We start from the raw sequence: 16,056 nt of genomic DNA on the forward strand, positions 1-16,056 counted from the left end.
ACTTGATGATAGATGTTGCCTTCTTGAGGGAGTGATTCACGTGGATACTACTGATGGTGGGGAGGGATGTGCTTGTGTTGTACTGGGCTAAGTCTACAACTTTCTCTGCAGTTTCTTATGTTTCTACAGTTTGAATTGATGCAACCAGTCAGGATACTTGCAAGTCCTGGATACTTTCAGGATATTTTTCCCTTCTTTCCTGGGAGACACCAGAACATTGGGCTTACATCATTGGCTATGTATCCAGGCTAAGCAACAGGATAGGAGAGCAATGGAAGGGAGTGGAACAATCACAGAAGCAACACCATAACCGCCTAATTTCACATCTATAATAAGTCCTTTCTCTCTTTCGCTGGGATTCTCATCCTTGCATTTTGCACCTCAAGGGTTAACTGTTTCTGTAAACTCCAGGCTGCCCTCCCAACTCTGAAATACAGAATCACAGCAAGTTCCCTTCATTAATATCGCCATGTCCTCTCATAGTTCAAAGTTCAAAGAATGCTTATTATCAAAGTATGCATATGTCACCAATACTTCCTTGAGATCCATTTTCTTGCAGGCATTCACAGTAGAGCAAAGAGGTACAATAGAATCATTGAAAAACTACACACAAACAACGTCTGACAAACAACCAATGTACGAAAGAAAGCAAACTGCAAATACAAAATAATAAATAGCAAATAAATAATACAGCTTTCTTATAGGGAGATTACAGGTTGCGGATTGCAGTGATAGTAGTTCAGAAGATGTATATTTAGTATAGAATGGCTCCCAAGCAAGCAGCATTTTCAATGTTTTTCTCACTTGCAGAGTGCCATGTTTGCACTTGGAGTACTGTGAGCAGTTTTGGGTCCCTTATTTCAGAAAAGGTGTGTTTTCTTTTTTTTTCTTTCTTTATCTTTTTTTTCTATAGGGAAGTTGGGGGGAGGGGGAAGGGTTATATACATTTTTTTCCCCATACTTTACTCTGTAATCACTTAAAAACGCAATAAAAAAAGTTTTCAAAAAAAAAAAGAAAAGGTGTGTTGATGTTGGAGAGGGTCCAGGGGAGGTTTATGAGAATGATTCCAGGAATGAAATGGTTAATGTGTGAGGAACATTTGATGGTTCGAGGCCTGGACTCTCTGCAGTTTAGAAGCATGAGGGAGGATCCCATTGAAACCTATTGAAAGGTCTAGATAGAGTGGATGAGCAGAGGATGTTTCCTACAGTGGGGGAGTCTAGGACCGGGGGCACAGCCTCAGAAAAGAGGGGTGTCCATTTAGAACAGAGATGAGGCCAAAGGGTAGTGAATCTGGGGTATTCCTTGCCACAGATAGCTGTGGAGGCCAAGTCATTAGGTATATTTAAAGCAGAGGTTGATAGGTTCTTGATTAGTCAGGGTGTAAAATGTTACAAGGAGATGACAGGGGAATTAGGTTCAGAGGGATAATAAGTGAGCCACGATTGAATGTTGGAGCAGATTAGATGGGCTAAAGAAAATACACGTAATTTGCTAATAAATGTTTGTTGAATTTTGATGTTCTATGATCAGTTCTAAACAAGGAACTACCATCAGACCATAAGACAAAGTTGCAAAATTAGACCATTCGGTTCATTGAGTCTGCTCCACCATTCAATCACAGCTGATTTATTGCCCCTCTTGGCCCCATTCTCCCGTCCTTTTCTTGCAACCTTTTATGCCTTTACTAATGAAGAACCTATCAACCTCTGCTTTAAATATAACCAATGATTTGCCTGGTGGCAATGAATTCACCAGATTCACCACCACCTGACCAAGCAGCCATTCCTCAGTACTTGTCACATCAGCCCATCCCACCACCTTTATTTGCTTTCATGCTCTGCCTTCCTTTCTGATCAGATTCCAGCATCCACAGGGCTTTCTTGCCTCCATCTGTCACCTCCCAGCCTTTGCCATTATTTACATTTGACTCCTCCTCCATCTGCCCCTCACTCCTAGCCTGGATCCACCCATCACCCGCCAGCTCCTGTTTCACCCTTAATCTCTTTCAGCTGTAATGTTGCAGCTCTATAAAACTCTCGTTGGACCACACTTGGTGTTCACTTCTGAATCATTGCATTAGAGGAGGATATGGAAGCATTAGAGAAAGCACAGAGGGGATTTATTAGGATGTTGCCTGGATTTGAGAGCATTTTTTATGAGAATAGGCTGAGTGAGCTAAGGATTTTCTCTTTGGAGAAAAGGGGGATGAGAGATGACTTGATCAAGATGTTTAAGATGGTAAGACAGTGCGCCACATCATAAACAAGAGAAATCCAAAGACATTGAAAAGCCAGGACCTTTTTTCCAGGGCTTCAAAAGCTGATACCACAGGGCCTCCTTTCTAGGTGAGTGGAGGAACGTTTCATTGGGTTGTCAGAGGTAGGTTTTTCCACAGAGTGATAAGGGCCTGAAATGCTCTGCTGGGGTTTGTGGTAGACATAGATTAGGGACATTTAGGAGACTGTTTGATAGGAAGATGGATGATAATAGGCTATGTAGAATGGAGGGATTAGATTGATCATGGAGTAGTTTAAAGGTTGGCTCAACATTGTGGGCTGAAAGGCTCACCCTGTGCTGCATTACCCTGTATTGTTCAATCAAAGATTAGGAAGAGGGAAATGCACGCAGACCAATAAAGAGCACGTTAGTTTTTCTTAGAACAATGCTTAACATAAGATTCAAAATTGTTTAATGTCATTTCTGGTACACATGTTCAAAGCAGTACAAATAACTGTTACTCTGAATACAATGCAACACAAAAAACCCGCAATAAGATAAAGAACACAATAATAATTAAAAAATAGCTGTGTAAAATATGTACCTGTAGATAGATTAGATTTGCATTCTGAAGTAAAGGCATAAAGGGGTGTAAAGATGGTATCATTTAAAATACTAATGTATGTTAAGACTGGGAAGAAGATTCAGGTTAACACACTCAAAATGATGGAGGAGCTCAACAACTCAGGCATCATCTACGGAAATGAATAAGCAGTCGATGTTTTGGGCTGAGACTGGAAGACGCCAGAATAAAAAGGTAGGGAGAGTGGAAAGAGGCCAGCTGGAAGTTGATAGGTGATGCCAGGTGGGTGGGAAAGGCAAGGGCTAGAGAGGAAAGAATCTGATAGGAGAGGGGAGTGGACCACAGGAGGAGAGATGCCAGGGGGAAGTGGTTGGCAGGTGAGAAGAAGTAAAAGGTCAGAGTGGGGAATGGTGGGGGTAGGGAGGGTGGAAGGATTTGTTTACTAGAAGCAGAAATCGATATTCATGCCATCAGGTTGGAGGGTACCCAGATGGAATATGAGGTGTTGGTTCTCCTCTCTGAGGGTGGCCTCCTCTTTGCACAAGAGGAAGCCATGGAGCAACACATTGGAATGGGAGTGGAGATTAAAATGTTTGGCCACCGGAAAGTCCCACTTGTGGCAGATGGCTTGGAGGTGTTTGAGGAAGCGGTCCCCATTTCCCCTGGGTGATGAGGACAGCTGAGTCAAGTCATAGATGTAATGTGAGAGGGGAAAGATTTAAAAGAGATCTGAGGGGAAATGTTTTCACTTGGAAGCTGTTGGCTACATGGAATGAGCTGCTGGAGGAAGTAGTAGAGACAGATACTGAGATAATGTTTAAAAAGCTTTTGGACAGTACATGGATAGGAGGCATTTAGAGGGCTTTGGGCAAATGGGACTAACTTGGATAGACATCTTGTTTGCAGTGGACGAGTTGGCCTGAAGAACCTGTTTCTATGCTGTATATAACTACGACTGATCATCTGTCATCCCTCTCATTACCATGACACTTTTGGATGGAGAGTTCATATTTCTCTTTTGGCTCTGGTGACTTCTAGGACTACAGGAATTGGATAATGCAACAAGTAGGTTGAACTGTAATGTGCTCACAGTTCAAATGTACTCTGAGGCTTACTGATAAACAGCTACTCAGGAAAGGTCCTTCAACATTAAGTGGTATTTACAACAGACATGATACAAGCATCTGGACATGAGCAAGAAAAAGCATAAATTGAAATTGGGATATTATATTTAAATTCTTCCACACCCCTTTTTCTAGTTCTATAATCCCACACATCCTCTCCCACCTATAATCACCCACTGGCACCTTTGGGTCCTTTTCCTACTTGCGTGCTCACCAAAGGCTCTCAGCTACATGGTGCCCAACCTCCAGAATTCATTTCAGAACAGTCCCCCGCCCTCCCCACTGTCTCCACCTCTGACTCATTTTCCCTCTGAAATTTGGTGATACCACTTCTTCTTCCTCCCTTTTGGCTGGCCTTGTGTGTCCTTGTTTCTCTCTGGGGACATCACTACTCTGAAGGTGCAAAATTTACCTAAGTCACAAGCACATCCTATTATCTTCCCAGTCTGATGTCCCTACTGTCTTTTTCTGCAGGTATTGACAAGGGGTACATACAAAAAACTTAGAGGAACTCAGCAGATCAGGAGGGGAATAACTAGTTAATGGTTAGGCCAAAGAGCTAAACAGAATCAGGTTTATTATCACTGACATATGCCATGAAATCGGTCCACACTCCTCTCCTATCTGATTCCTTCTTCTCCAGCCCTTTACCTTTCCCACCCAACTGGCTTCACCTATCACCTAGCTATCATCCTCCTTTTCTCCCACACCTTTTTATTCTGGCATCTCCCCTTTTCTCCTCAGCTCTGAAGAAGGGTCTTGGCCCAAAAAGTTGACTGTTTATTCATTTACATAAATACTGCCTGACTTTCTGAGTTCCTCCAGCATTTTGTGTGTGTTGCTTTGGATTTCCAGCATCTTCAGCCTTTCTCATGGTTATGTCATGAAATTTGTTATTTTGTAGCAACAGTACAGTGCAATAGATAAAAATATAAGTTACAATAAAAACATTTATTAAAAAAAAAGTTGTGCAATAAAGAGAACAAAATACTGAGGTAGTGTTCATGGGTTCATGGACCGTTCAAAATTCTGATGGTGGAGGAGAAGAAACTTTTCCTGAAATGTTGAGTGTGTGTCTTCAGGCTCCTGTTCCTCCTCCCTGATGATAGCAATGAGCAGAGGGCATGTACTGGGTGCTGAGGTTTCCCAGTGATAGATGCTGCCTAATTGAGGCATTGGTTTTTGAAAATATCCTTGTGGTGAGGACACTCATGCCCATGATGAAGCTGGCTGAGTTGACAACCCTCTGTGCTTTGGTGTTTCCAAAGCAGACAGTTAGAGAGCTCACAACAGTACATCTGTAGAAATTTGCTAGAATCTTTGGTGAGCTAGACACTTTGTAAAATTTTGCTTGAGTGCCCATTCATGACTGTGTCCTGATAAACGGTCTTGCCCTGAAACGTTGACTATACTCTTTTCCATAGATGCTGCCAGGCCAAATAAATAATTTGAAAGCCTTTTGGGCATGTATGGAGGCAAGAAAGGTTTAGATGAGGTGTTCCCAACTTGTTTTATGCCGTGGACAAATACCATTAAGCAAGAGGTCCATGGATTGCAGGTTGGGAGCTTCTGGTTTAGAGGGAAAGAGTTTCCTCTCTAGGCCTTTGTTTTCATGGTTGGTGCAAACAGGAATTGAGAATTTCCTGCAGCATTTGAGAGGCTGATTTAAGAAAATCAAAACGGAGAAACTGCACTCTATATCAAAGAGAGACACACCATCTCAGTGCAGAGAGCTGCATTGCATTCAACTTTAGTGTCCCTACATGAGGGGTATGGATACAGCAATCAAAAACTAGAGGGCATTGGCTTAAGGTGAGAGGGGAAATATTTAAAAGGGACCTGGGAGGCATTTCTTGATGCAGGCAGTGATGTGTATTTGGAACAAGCTGCCAAAGGAAGCGATTAAGGCAGGTGCAATAACAACATTTAAAAGACACTTGGACAAGTACGTGGATAGGAAGGGTTTAGAACAGGGGTTTCTAGCTGGAGTACGTGGAGCCCTTTCTTAATGGTATTGGTCTATGGCACAAAACAGTTTGGGAACCCCTGCAAATGGGACTGGCTTAGATCGGCATTTTGGTAGGAGTTGGGTCAAAGGGCCCGTTTCTGTACTGCATGACTCAAGAATGAATTACAATTCCGTCATATCTCCTGTAACTCCTCCACCATTCATGCTGTAGGAATGTCTTTACCACGTGAACCTAAACTACCTTAAGGATCACACAGAAAATGTTGGAGGAACTCAGTAGGCCAGGCAGCATTCATGGAAAGGAATAAACAGTTGACACTTTGGGCCAAGACCCTTTATTAGAACTGATGATGCCCGGCTTGCTGAGTTCCTCCAGCATTTTGTGTGTGTTGCTCGGATTTCCAGCATCTGCAGATTTTCTCTTGTTTGGGATTGGACCATCTCACGGATAACTGAGTGATGTTCAGTAACTGCTGGTCGCGCTCATGTCAACATGTGATGTAATGCACATCTCGGCTGGAAACATCACCCATCCCTCTGCCTGACCTGTGGAGTTCCTCTTGTAGTTTGCATTCTTCTTCAAAGTGTTGTACTTACTTAAGCCCATCACCCTTAGGGCACAAGCAGCAGCTCGCCAGAGTCCTCTATCCTGGTCTTTCAGGTTGTCCCCAGGTATATGCCATTTTCCTCTCACAAGGATGAGGTCTTTGGAGCTTCTGTAGGCATTTGTGTAGCTGGGGGTTTTTATGGGATGGTATTGCTAGTCCCATGCCCAGCCCTCCTCCTTTCGCAGCTGGGCTTAGGACTGTCCCTAGCAGAGTGTGTTAGTTTACAAAGAAGCATTGTTCAGTTCTGGAAGTGCAGAGAGGTTTCTTGTCCATTACGCCCCCCCCCCCCCCAAATTCTCCTCAGCACCACTATCATATGGCGCAGCAACAGGTCCTTCATCCGAACTTGTCCCATTCAGCCTTGTTTGGCCTTAGCTCATTGGACTCTGTAAAAATAGATGTACAGCTATCTTGACTTAACTGCCTTGTATGTCACTGCTTCACGAACTATTATTTGGCTTTGTGTCGACACACAAAATGCTGGAAGAACTCAGGTCAGGCAGTATCTATGGAAGGGAATAGAGTTGGCATTTCAGGCTGAGGCTATTGGCCCAAAACGTGAATACATTTCTTCCACAGATGCTGCCTGACCTGAGTTCCTCCAGCGTTTTGTGTGCGTTACTCTGGATTTCCAGCTTCTGCAGAATCTCTTGAGTTCATGTTGGCACTGTTAGTCTGCTAAAACAAGGGCCCCCTTGAAGTTGATCAGCAGCCCTGACCTGCTAACACACAGCCCTCAACATGTTTCAGATTTAAGGCGTCACCTGGCAACCTCCTGTGTGTTTCAACAAATAGTAAGGGGGAAAAAAATCCCATTTGTCTTCCAGTCAGGTTTAATACGGAGCCAAGAAAATGAATACCTTATAATTCCATTGCCTCATCACCTGGCACCGAGACACAACTACACCTCAGCTGCTGGGCAGCGACCTCATGCCCTCTACAAGCGATCAGTGGAGCAGAGACTACAGCAGCAACTGGTGGGTAGAGAACCAGATCACCAGCATCACTATCTCCATTCTTCCCGCTACCAACAGCACAAGTACCAGCAGCGAGCGAGAGACGAAAAGCAACACTACTGTGGGCGGCGAAAGAAATGTATGTAAGGAACTTTTTAATTACTTATTTTAATTTGATTTAAGTACATATACATATACTGTCTAATTGATTTGAAAATACCTCTTGTGCACTTGTGGATATTGAACTCATGAACTGTTTGCATGCAATTGCTTACCCCATCTCATAAAGTAACTCAGATTGTTCTGCAATAGATGGGATCCCAAAAATATCCTGTTAGTTAGTCATCTCAGAATCAGAAAAGGTCATTGAGAATCAGGTTTAATATCAGAATTTAAAGTTCAAAGTAAATTTTATTATCAGAGTATATATTCATCACCACGTACAACCCTGAGATTTATTTTCTGCAGGCATCCCTAGCAAATCTACATAATAGTTACTAAAACAGGATCAATGAAGGATCAACTGGAGTGCAAGAAGACAGCAAACTGTGCAAATACAAATATGAATAAATAGCAATAAATAACAAGTCCTTAAAGTGAGATCACTGGTTGTTGGAACATCTCAATAGATGAGTGTAGTTATCCCCTCTTGTTCAAGAGCCTGATGGTTGAAGGGTACTAACTGTTCTTGAAACCGGTGGTGTGAGACCTGAGCCACCTGTACCTTCTACCTGAAGGCAACAGTGAGAAAGGAGCATGGCCTGGGTGGTGAGCATCTCTGATAATGGATGATGCTTTCCCATGACAGCGTTTCATGTAGATGTGCTGAATGGTTGGTAAGGCTTTACCCGTGATCTACTGGGCCAAATCCATTTTGGCCTTTTGTTGGAATTTCCAGACAAAGGCATTAGTGTTTCAACTCTGATGCAGCCAGTCAAATGTTTAGGGTCCAAGGCCATCAACTTGCCTGAAACATTGATTGTTTATTCATTTCCATGGATGCTGCATCACCTGCTGGGTACCTCCAGCATTTTGTGCGTTACTCTGGATTTCCAGTAGCTGCAGAATCTCTTGTGTGCATATGACACTATATAGTAACCTGAGGTACATTTTCTTGCAGGCATTCACAGTAGAACAAAGAAATATAATAGAATCAATGCAAAATACACAAAAATAAAGACTGACAAACAACCGATGTGCAAAAGACGATAAACTGTGCAAATGCAAAATAAGTAAATAAACAAACAAACAAACAAGTAATAATAAGAACCTGAGTTGCAGATTCTTGAAAGATTTGCTAAATAACAAGATGTTCCTCTTGCTTGAAAGACCAGTGGTTGATTTATAACATTTAAATTCTGGTGCAACATGGAATTTGTGGCTACGGGCTTCACCGGCAGTTATTACCCATTTCTCATGTCCCTTCGGTAGATAAGAGTAGGAAATATTCAAATACTCAACAGTTGCAGCAGCCTCTGCAGGTGCAGTAATAGAGCTGATGTTGTACCTGTAAGATTTATCAGCAGAATTAGGAAGGAGAGTTCTTATAAAGGATTTCTGACCAGAAACACTCACTGTGTTTCTCTTCTCACAGATGCTGCCTGAGTGTTTTCATCATTTCCAATATTTTCTGCTTTAATTGCAGCTTTCCAGAAGCTGCTTAAAAATAATCAGAATTACATGTAAATCTGGATTGAAATCTTCCCCAGATCAGGGAAGGAACCTACAGTTCTCTTGTTATGCAGAAAAAAATGCTTTTAAAAGCCAACAAAAGGTAACTAAAAAACTAAAAAGGAAAAAATGGAATACAAAAGTAATCTAGGTAATAATATTGAAAAGGATACCAAAAGTTTCTGCAGATACATGAAGTGTAAAAGAGCAGCAAGAATGGATATAGGACTCTGGAAAATGATGCTAGAGAGGTAGTAATTGGGAGCAAGGAAATGGTAGACAAACTGAATATGTATTTGCATCAGTCTTCATTGTGGAAGACACTAGCAGTATGGTGGAAGTTCCAGTTATTAGGAGTCATGAAATTTTTGAAGTTACAATAACTAGAAAGGTGGTTCTTGGAAAACTGATAGGTCTGAAGGTAGATAAATCACCTGGACCAGATGGTGTACACCCCAGGGTTCTGAAAGAGGTGGCAGAAGATATTGTGGAGGCATTAGTAATGATCGTTCACAAATCACTAGATTCTGGAATGGTTTCCAAAGATTGGGAAATTGCAAATGTCACTGCATTCTTCAAGAAGGGAGAGAGGCAGAAGACAGGAAATTATAGGCCAGTTACTCTGACCTCAGTGGTTAGGAATAAGTTGGAGTTGAGTTTTAAGGATGAGGTCTCAGGGTACTTGGAGGGACATGATAAGACATGCCATTGTCAACATGATTTCCTCAAGGGAAAATCTTGCCTGACAAATCTGTTTGGAACTCTTTGAAGAAATAACAAGGAAGATGTGAGAGTAAGCATTCGGCATGGACTAGAAGGGCTAAGATGGCCTGTTTCCGTCCTGGAATTGTTATATGGTTATATGATAGACAAAGGAGATTCAGTTGATATTGTGTACTTGGATTTTCAGAAGAGCTTTGACAAGGTGCCACACATGAGGCTGCTAAACAAGCTATGAGCCCATGGTATTACAGGAAAGATTCTGGCATGGATAAAGCAGTGGCTGACTGGCAGGAGGCAAAGAGTAGAATTAAAGGAAGTATTTTCTGGTTGGCTGCCGATGACAACTGGTGTTCCTCAGGGGTCTGTGTTGGGATTTTTTATTTATGTTATATGTCAATGATTTGGATGATGGAATTGATGGCTTTGTTGCAAAGTTTGCAGACAATATGAAGATAGTGGTGAGGAATGTAGTGTTGAGGAAGTGGAAAGGCTACAAGAAGACCTTCAACAGATTAGGAGAATGGCAAAGAAGTGGCAGATGGAATACAGAGTCAGGAAGTGTATGGTCATAAAAGGGGTAGACTTTTCTAAATGGGGAGAAAATACTAAAATCTGAGGTGCAGAGGGAGTTGGGAGTCTATGTGCAGGATTCTCTCAAGGTTAATTTGCAGGTCGAGTCTGTGGTGAGGAAGGCAAATACAATGTTAGCATTCATTTCAAGAGGACTGGAATAGAAAAGCAAGGATGTAATGTTGAGACTTAAGAAAACATTGGTGAGGCTGTAACATGAGTATTGTTAGCAGGTTTGGGCCCCTTATCTTAGAAAGGATATGCTGACACTGGAGAACATTCAAAGGCAGTTCACAAAAATGACTCCATGATTAAGTGACTTTCGTATGAAAAGTGTTTGATGGTTTTGGGCCTGTATTCACAAGAATTCAGAAGAATGAGGGATAGCGTGGATGTGGAGAGGATGTTTCAACTCTTGCCCAGACCTCAGACCCAAAAACAGGTCCCGAAACATAAGCATTGTGTATCTGTGACTAATCTGTTTTGGGTGTCATGGAAGTATAGTGGCTAGCACAGCACTATTACAGCTCGGGGTGTTGGGGTTCATTTCCGGCACAGCCTGTAACGAGTCTCTGTACGTTCTCCCCATTGAATGCGTGGTTTTCCCTGGGAGCGCCATTTTGTTCCAAAGATGTGCTGGGTGGGTTAATTGGTCATTGTAAATTGTCCCATGATTAGGTTTAGGATTAATTGGGGTTGTTGGAGGGCTGCTGGGCAGTGTCCAAGAGCCTACCCTGGATTGATGAAGTCCTCTGTTGATCAGGGCTGACCGTGGATGTCTAGTTACGCAGGACAGGGAAGTCCAATATGGAGTGCAAGCTGTTGCTCAGGTAACAACCTCCTCCTCTCCACCCAACTGTTGAACCCAAAGGAGTGGCAGAGAGCGATACAATTTGGCACCGAAAGGATCGCAGGATTTGCCAGCCAGTGTTGAATTCAACGTAGGATTGCCTTAGGGACTCCAGCTCTGGACTCTCTCTCTTGGTTCACTCCTGAAGCCCTCCCCACGAGTGGGTATAGCTGCAAGGCTACAGAGGTTTGAGATCAGAGCTTTCCCTCTCTTAGATGAGCTGCCATGAGTATGGCTGATGAGCTCCATCTGCCCGGAGCGACTGGTTGTAAGGCACCATTAACCTGTCTTTTCCCCTTCTCCTGTCAGTAGAAACTGATCTGCCACTTGTGAAGGCCAGGAGCTGGGCTTGGTTGTCAGAGGCTGTTTGAGACACACGCCATTGGGAGCATTTAATAGATAGTAGGAGCTTATCCCCATTGCCATCCCCAGGCTATAACCGCCATAAGGAACATAATTGGCGCTGTATTGCTAAATAAAATAAATCAATAATGCTTTGGCACCAAAATCTGGGTCAGCACTCCATTCCACTTCAATATTATTGGCAGATTATGTCCAGTTTTCACGTTGGAACAGAGTTGATGGACTGTTACTGCTGTAATGCCATAGGATTTTAAACTGAATGCTTCATTTTGTCATACCCTGTGCTCTTTACCATCGCCATTAAATCTTGCAGCAGGAATGACTCAGCCAGCTCTCAGACAAGCCATTGCACCTCTCTTTTCCCTGAAGCAAAGTTAAGATACAGAATCAGAATCCAGTTTGTTATCACTGACTAGCACTCAGTGGCCGCTTTATTGGAGATAGGAGTTGCCCCACCCAGTGCACTCCTCTGTTACCGTAGCTCTTCAAGTTTCAACGTGTTGTGTGTTCAGAGGTATTCTTCCTCACACCACTGTTGTAATGCATGATATTGAGTTACTCTCGCCTTCCTGTTTAATTTATTAAGTATGCTGGAAAGAAAATGAATCTCAGGGTTGTGTATGGTGACATATATGCACTTTGTCACTCTCCTCCGACCTCTCTCATTAACAAGGTGTTTTCACCCACAGAACTGCTGCTCACTCTATGTTTATTGTTTTTCGCTACAGAGACTGTTGTGCATGAAAATCCCAGCAGGTCATCGGTTTCTGAGATACTCAAACCACCCTGTCTGATGCCAACCCAATTATTCCATGGCCAAAGTCACTGACATCGCATTTCTTCCCCATTCTGATGTTTGGTCTGACTGGGAACTGAATCTCTTGACTGTGTCTGCATGCTCTTATACATTGAGTTGCTGCCACATGATTGCTTGATTAGATATTTTCATTAACGAGCAGGTGTACAGGTGTGCATAATAAAGTGGCCTTCAGGTTCTTCAGCCCATCTGTCACCTACCTTTCAAAAACTGTTTTTCAGTAATGCCGTGCCTTTTCCTCAGACTCAGGGTGCCTTTGCCATTTAAGATAGAGCTTGAGTTGGAGCACTTGTCTGCTGCTGCATTTGGCTCAGTTGGCATTGCCTCAGTCATAAGGTACCATGCTCAAGTCCCCCTCCTGCACTGAAAACCCAATTTGGCACGCTTGCTGTTAGGGATGCCGGTGAGTTGAAGCTCCTACCTGTTGTCTCCACTGTAAACCTCCAGTGGGACTTGCACGTCTTCATAATCGCAATGGAACGTGGCCAGTATACCTCCTCACCTGCCATCAGCTCCATCTGGTGTCCCTCCTCCTTCCCTTTCTTCCATTGTCCATTCACCAATTCACTCCATCACCCCTCACCATATACATCACTCAGTCTCATTTTGTGTACATGCAATCACTATGTATATGGCAGTTACTTGTGCACTGTATTTTATAGAATTATTTTTATATTATGTATTGTGTTCTTTATGATTAGCCCATGCTAACCAAGGTGATCGATCACTTAAGCTAGTACCTTTTGCCTACATTTTACCCATATCCCTCTAACCCTTTCTAATCCACGTACTTGTCTTTTAAATGTTCACAAATATGAGAAAATCTGCAGATGTTGAAAATCCAAGCAACACACTCAAAATGCTGGAGGAACTCAGCAGGCCGGGCAGCATCTCTGGAAAAAAGTACAGTCGACGTTTGCTCAGTATGGAAACGAGCTGTCCTGCCGATGAGCCTCAGCCTGAATGGTGGACAGAGCATTTTTCTATAGCTGCAGCCTGGCCTGCTGAGTTCCTCCAAGCACTTTGTGTGTGTTGTTTGTCTTTTAAATTTTGTTTTGTACCTGCTTCAACTACCTCCTCTGGCAGCTTGTTCTGAAGACACACCAACCACTTTGTGAAGAAGTTCTCTTTCAAATATTTCTCCTCTCCCCTTAAGCCTATGTTCTCTTGTTATTTTGCTGTAGAAAGATTGTCTGCACTCACCCTATCTAGGGTGCACTATACGACAATCTCTCAGTCTCCTAAACTGCAGGGAATAAAAATTTTATTTATTTATTTTTAGCAACGGCACAATGAACCCATGCCAGCCAATTACACCCATGTAGCTAATTAACAGTCTAACCCACAAGACTTTGCAATGTGGAAGAAAATCGGAGCACCCAGAGGAAACCCATATGGTCACGGATCAACTCCTTACTCCCAGTGACGGGAATTGAACCCAACCTGCTGCCGCTGTAATCGCGTTACGCTAACCACTACACTACTGTGCTGCCCCTGTAAAGTCCAAGTCTGTCCAGCCTCTCCGTATAACTCACTTGCTTGGATCCTGGCTGCATTCTCATAGAATTTCTTTGCATTCTTTCCAGTTTGCTAAAGTCTTTCCTATAATGTCATTATCATTGTGTATGACTTGGGCAATCACTGTCTTCCATCTGTTTTTCCATCTGCTGTTCTTATTCTTTTCTCCATTTTTGACCATGATCATTCTTGTCAAGTTTTTCTACAGAAGTGGTTTGCCATTGCATGCTTCTGCCTCAGCGATCATCGATACTCTTATGAGATTGTCTGCCTGGTGTCAGTGGTCACAGAACCAGGGCTTGTGATAGGCACCATCTGCCTATATGGCCATCTAGCACCGGCTCCCATGGTGTCAAGTAGCCCTGATCAGGGGAGAGGGGAGCTAATCAAGAGCTTCACCTTACCCATGGGTGACCTGCAGGCTAACAGAGGGAAGGAGTGCCGTACACCTTCTTTGGTAGAGTTGTATTTCCACCCAGAACCCAACTTTCCAATTAAAGGGTTGTCAAAGCTGTACACAATACTCTAAATATGGCCTCAGCAGCATCTTCTGCATAATATCTCTCCACTCGTACTGAACACCCGGAATGAGTGTCAGATACCTTGTTCTCCATTCTGTCTACCTATGATGCCACTTGCAGAGAACTATGACTGACTGAACGGTGACTGAGGGGCAGCCACACCACACAATTCTGTTGTCCATCAGGATCACAGTACAAACACACAGAACGATAGCAAGCCCTGTACCTAAATATTAAGCAACACACACAAAATGCTTGAGGAGCTCAGCAGGTCAGACATCATCAATGGAACAGAATAAACAGCTGACGTTTCAGGCTGAGACCCTACTTTGGGACTGAAATGGAAGTGGGAAGACACTAGAATGATATATGACCTAAATGTTGCTGTACCAATTTAATGAGGGTGCCACGATAGTGTAGCCGTCAGCATGACACTATTACAGCTATGGGTGGGTGTTCCAGAGCTCGGAGTTCAATTCAGGCGCTGATTGTAAGGAGTACCTCGTCCCTGTGGAATGCATGAGCTTTGTGTGGGTGATCTGGTTCCCTCCCATAGTCTGAAGGTGTACTGGGTAGGCTAACTGGTCATTGTAAGTTGTGCAGTAATTATGTTAGGGTTTATCGGAAGTTACTGGGGCGGTGTGGCGCGAGTGGCCGAAAAGGCCTACTCCACACCATACTCCTAAATACATATATAAATAAATAAAGTGCTGGAAATTCTCAGCAATACCAGGCCTCCTATATGGTAGTTCCAGCATTATGCTTTGGATGGATATTTCCAGGAATTTTTGATTTGCCCCTTGAATTCACTGAAGTGTTCTAGCTAACATTTATCCACAGGACATAGGAACCGAATTAGGCCTCTTGGTCCACGAAGTTTCCCCTGCCATTCCATCAATGGCTGATCTTGCATCCCATTTTACCCCATTCTCCTGCTTTCTGAATTAGTTGCCCCTCATATCCAATCTTCCCTCTAATTTGCAACGGCCAGTGCGCGCAGAAATCTAGTGCTGAGCAATTTTTTGCTCAGTACCATATGTGCACACTGAATAATTTCTTCAGTAAAAACTGTATAAATGAGCCAGTTCTAAAATTTGCAGACAAATCATCACAACCTCCACGTTGTCAACATCATTAACTTCAGAAAACGGAAAAAGGGAATGTGATTGTGTACGATCGTGAAATATAATTAACATGCCAACGAGGTAGATGGTGACGACCTTTTGTGCGCATTTAAATTCCTTTGTGTGCTAGTAGCAAAAGCTGTATACGTACGCACCTTAGGGAGAACGTTGCTCATATCCCCTTCAAATTTCCCTCCTCTGACTTTAAAGATTTGCCCTCTAGTTTTAGACTCCTCTATGCTGGGAAAACATTTTTTGTGATGTTAGTCCCTACTGCAGGGTGTGGTTTGGCAGGTGGTTGGTGGTGGAGATCATCGAGTAGGTTGATTAGCACAGACTACCTTCCTCCAGCGTCCTTGCACTCTGTAAAAAACATTTATCTTGCTGGTAAATTCACACCTTATCTATTGACGCACCTGGGATTTGAGATGCTCTTCC

General features: G+C 43.1%; 1 protein-coding gene across 2 annotated transcripts in view; it reads left to right on the forward strand.

Moving 5' to 3' along the window:
• adamts18 (ADAM metallopeptidase with thrombospondin type 1 motif, 18) overlaps nucleotides 1-16,056 on the forward strand; it is a 309,638-nt gene that overhangs the window by 137,978 nt on the left and 155,604 nt on the right. Inside the window, exon 4 of one of the 2 annotated variants that reach the window (XM_059993277.1) lies at nucleotides 7,333-7,600. In XM_059993277.1, the coding sequence (XP_059849260.1) occupies nucleotides 7,333-7,600 (268 nt within the window). Of the gene's footprint in view, nucleotides 1-7,332; nucleotides 7,605-16,056 lie in introns of those variants that run through there. The other variant, XM_059993276.1, reaches the window with a different exon arrangement.

Source organism: Hypanus sabinus, chromosome 17 (genome assembly GCF_030144855.1).
Source record: "Hypanus sabinus isolate sHypSab1 chromosome 17, sHypSab1.hap1, whole genome shotgun sequence".
Lineage (NCBI taxonomy): Eukaryota > Metazoa > Chordata > Chondrichthyes > Myliobatiformes > Dasyatidae > Hypanus > Hypanus sabinus.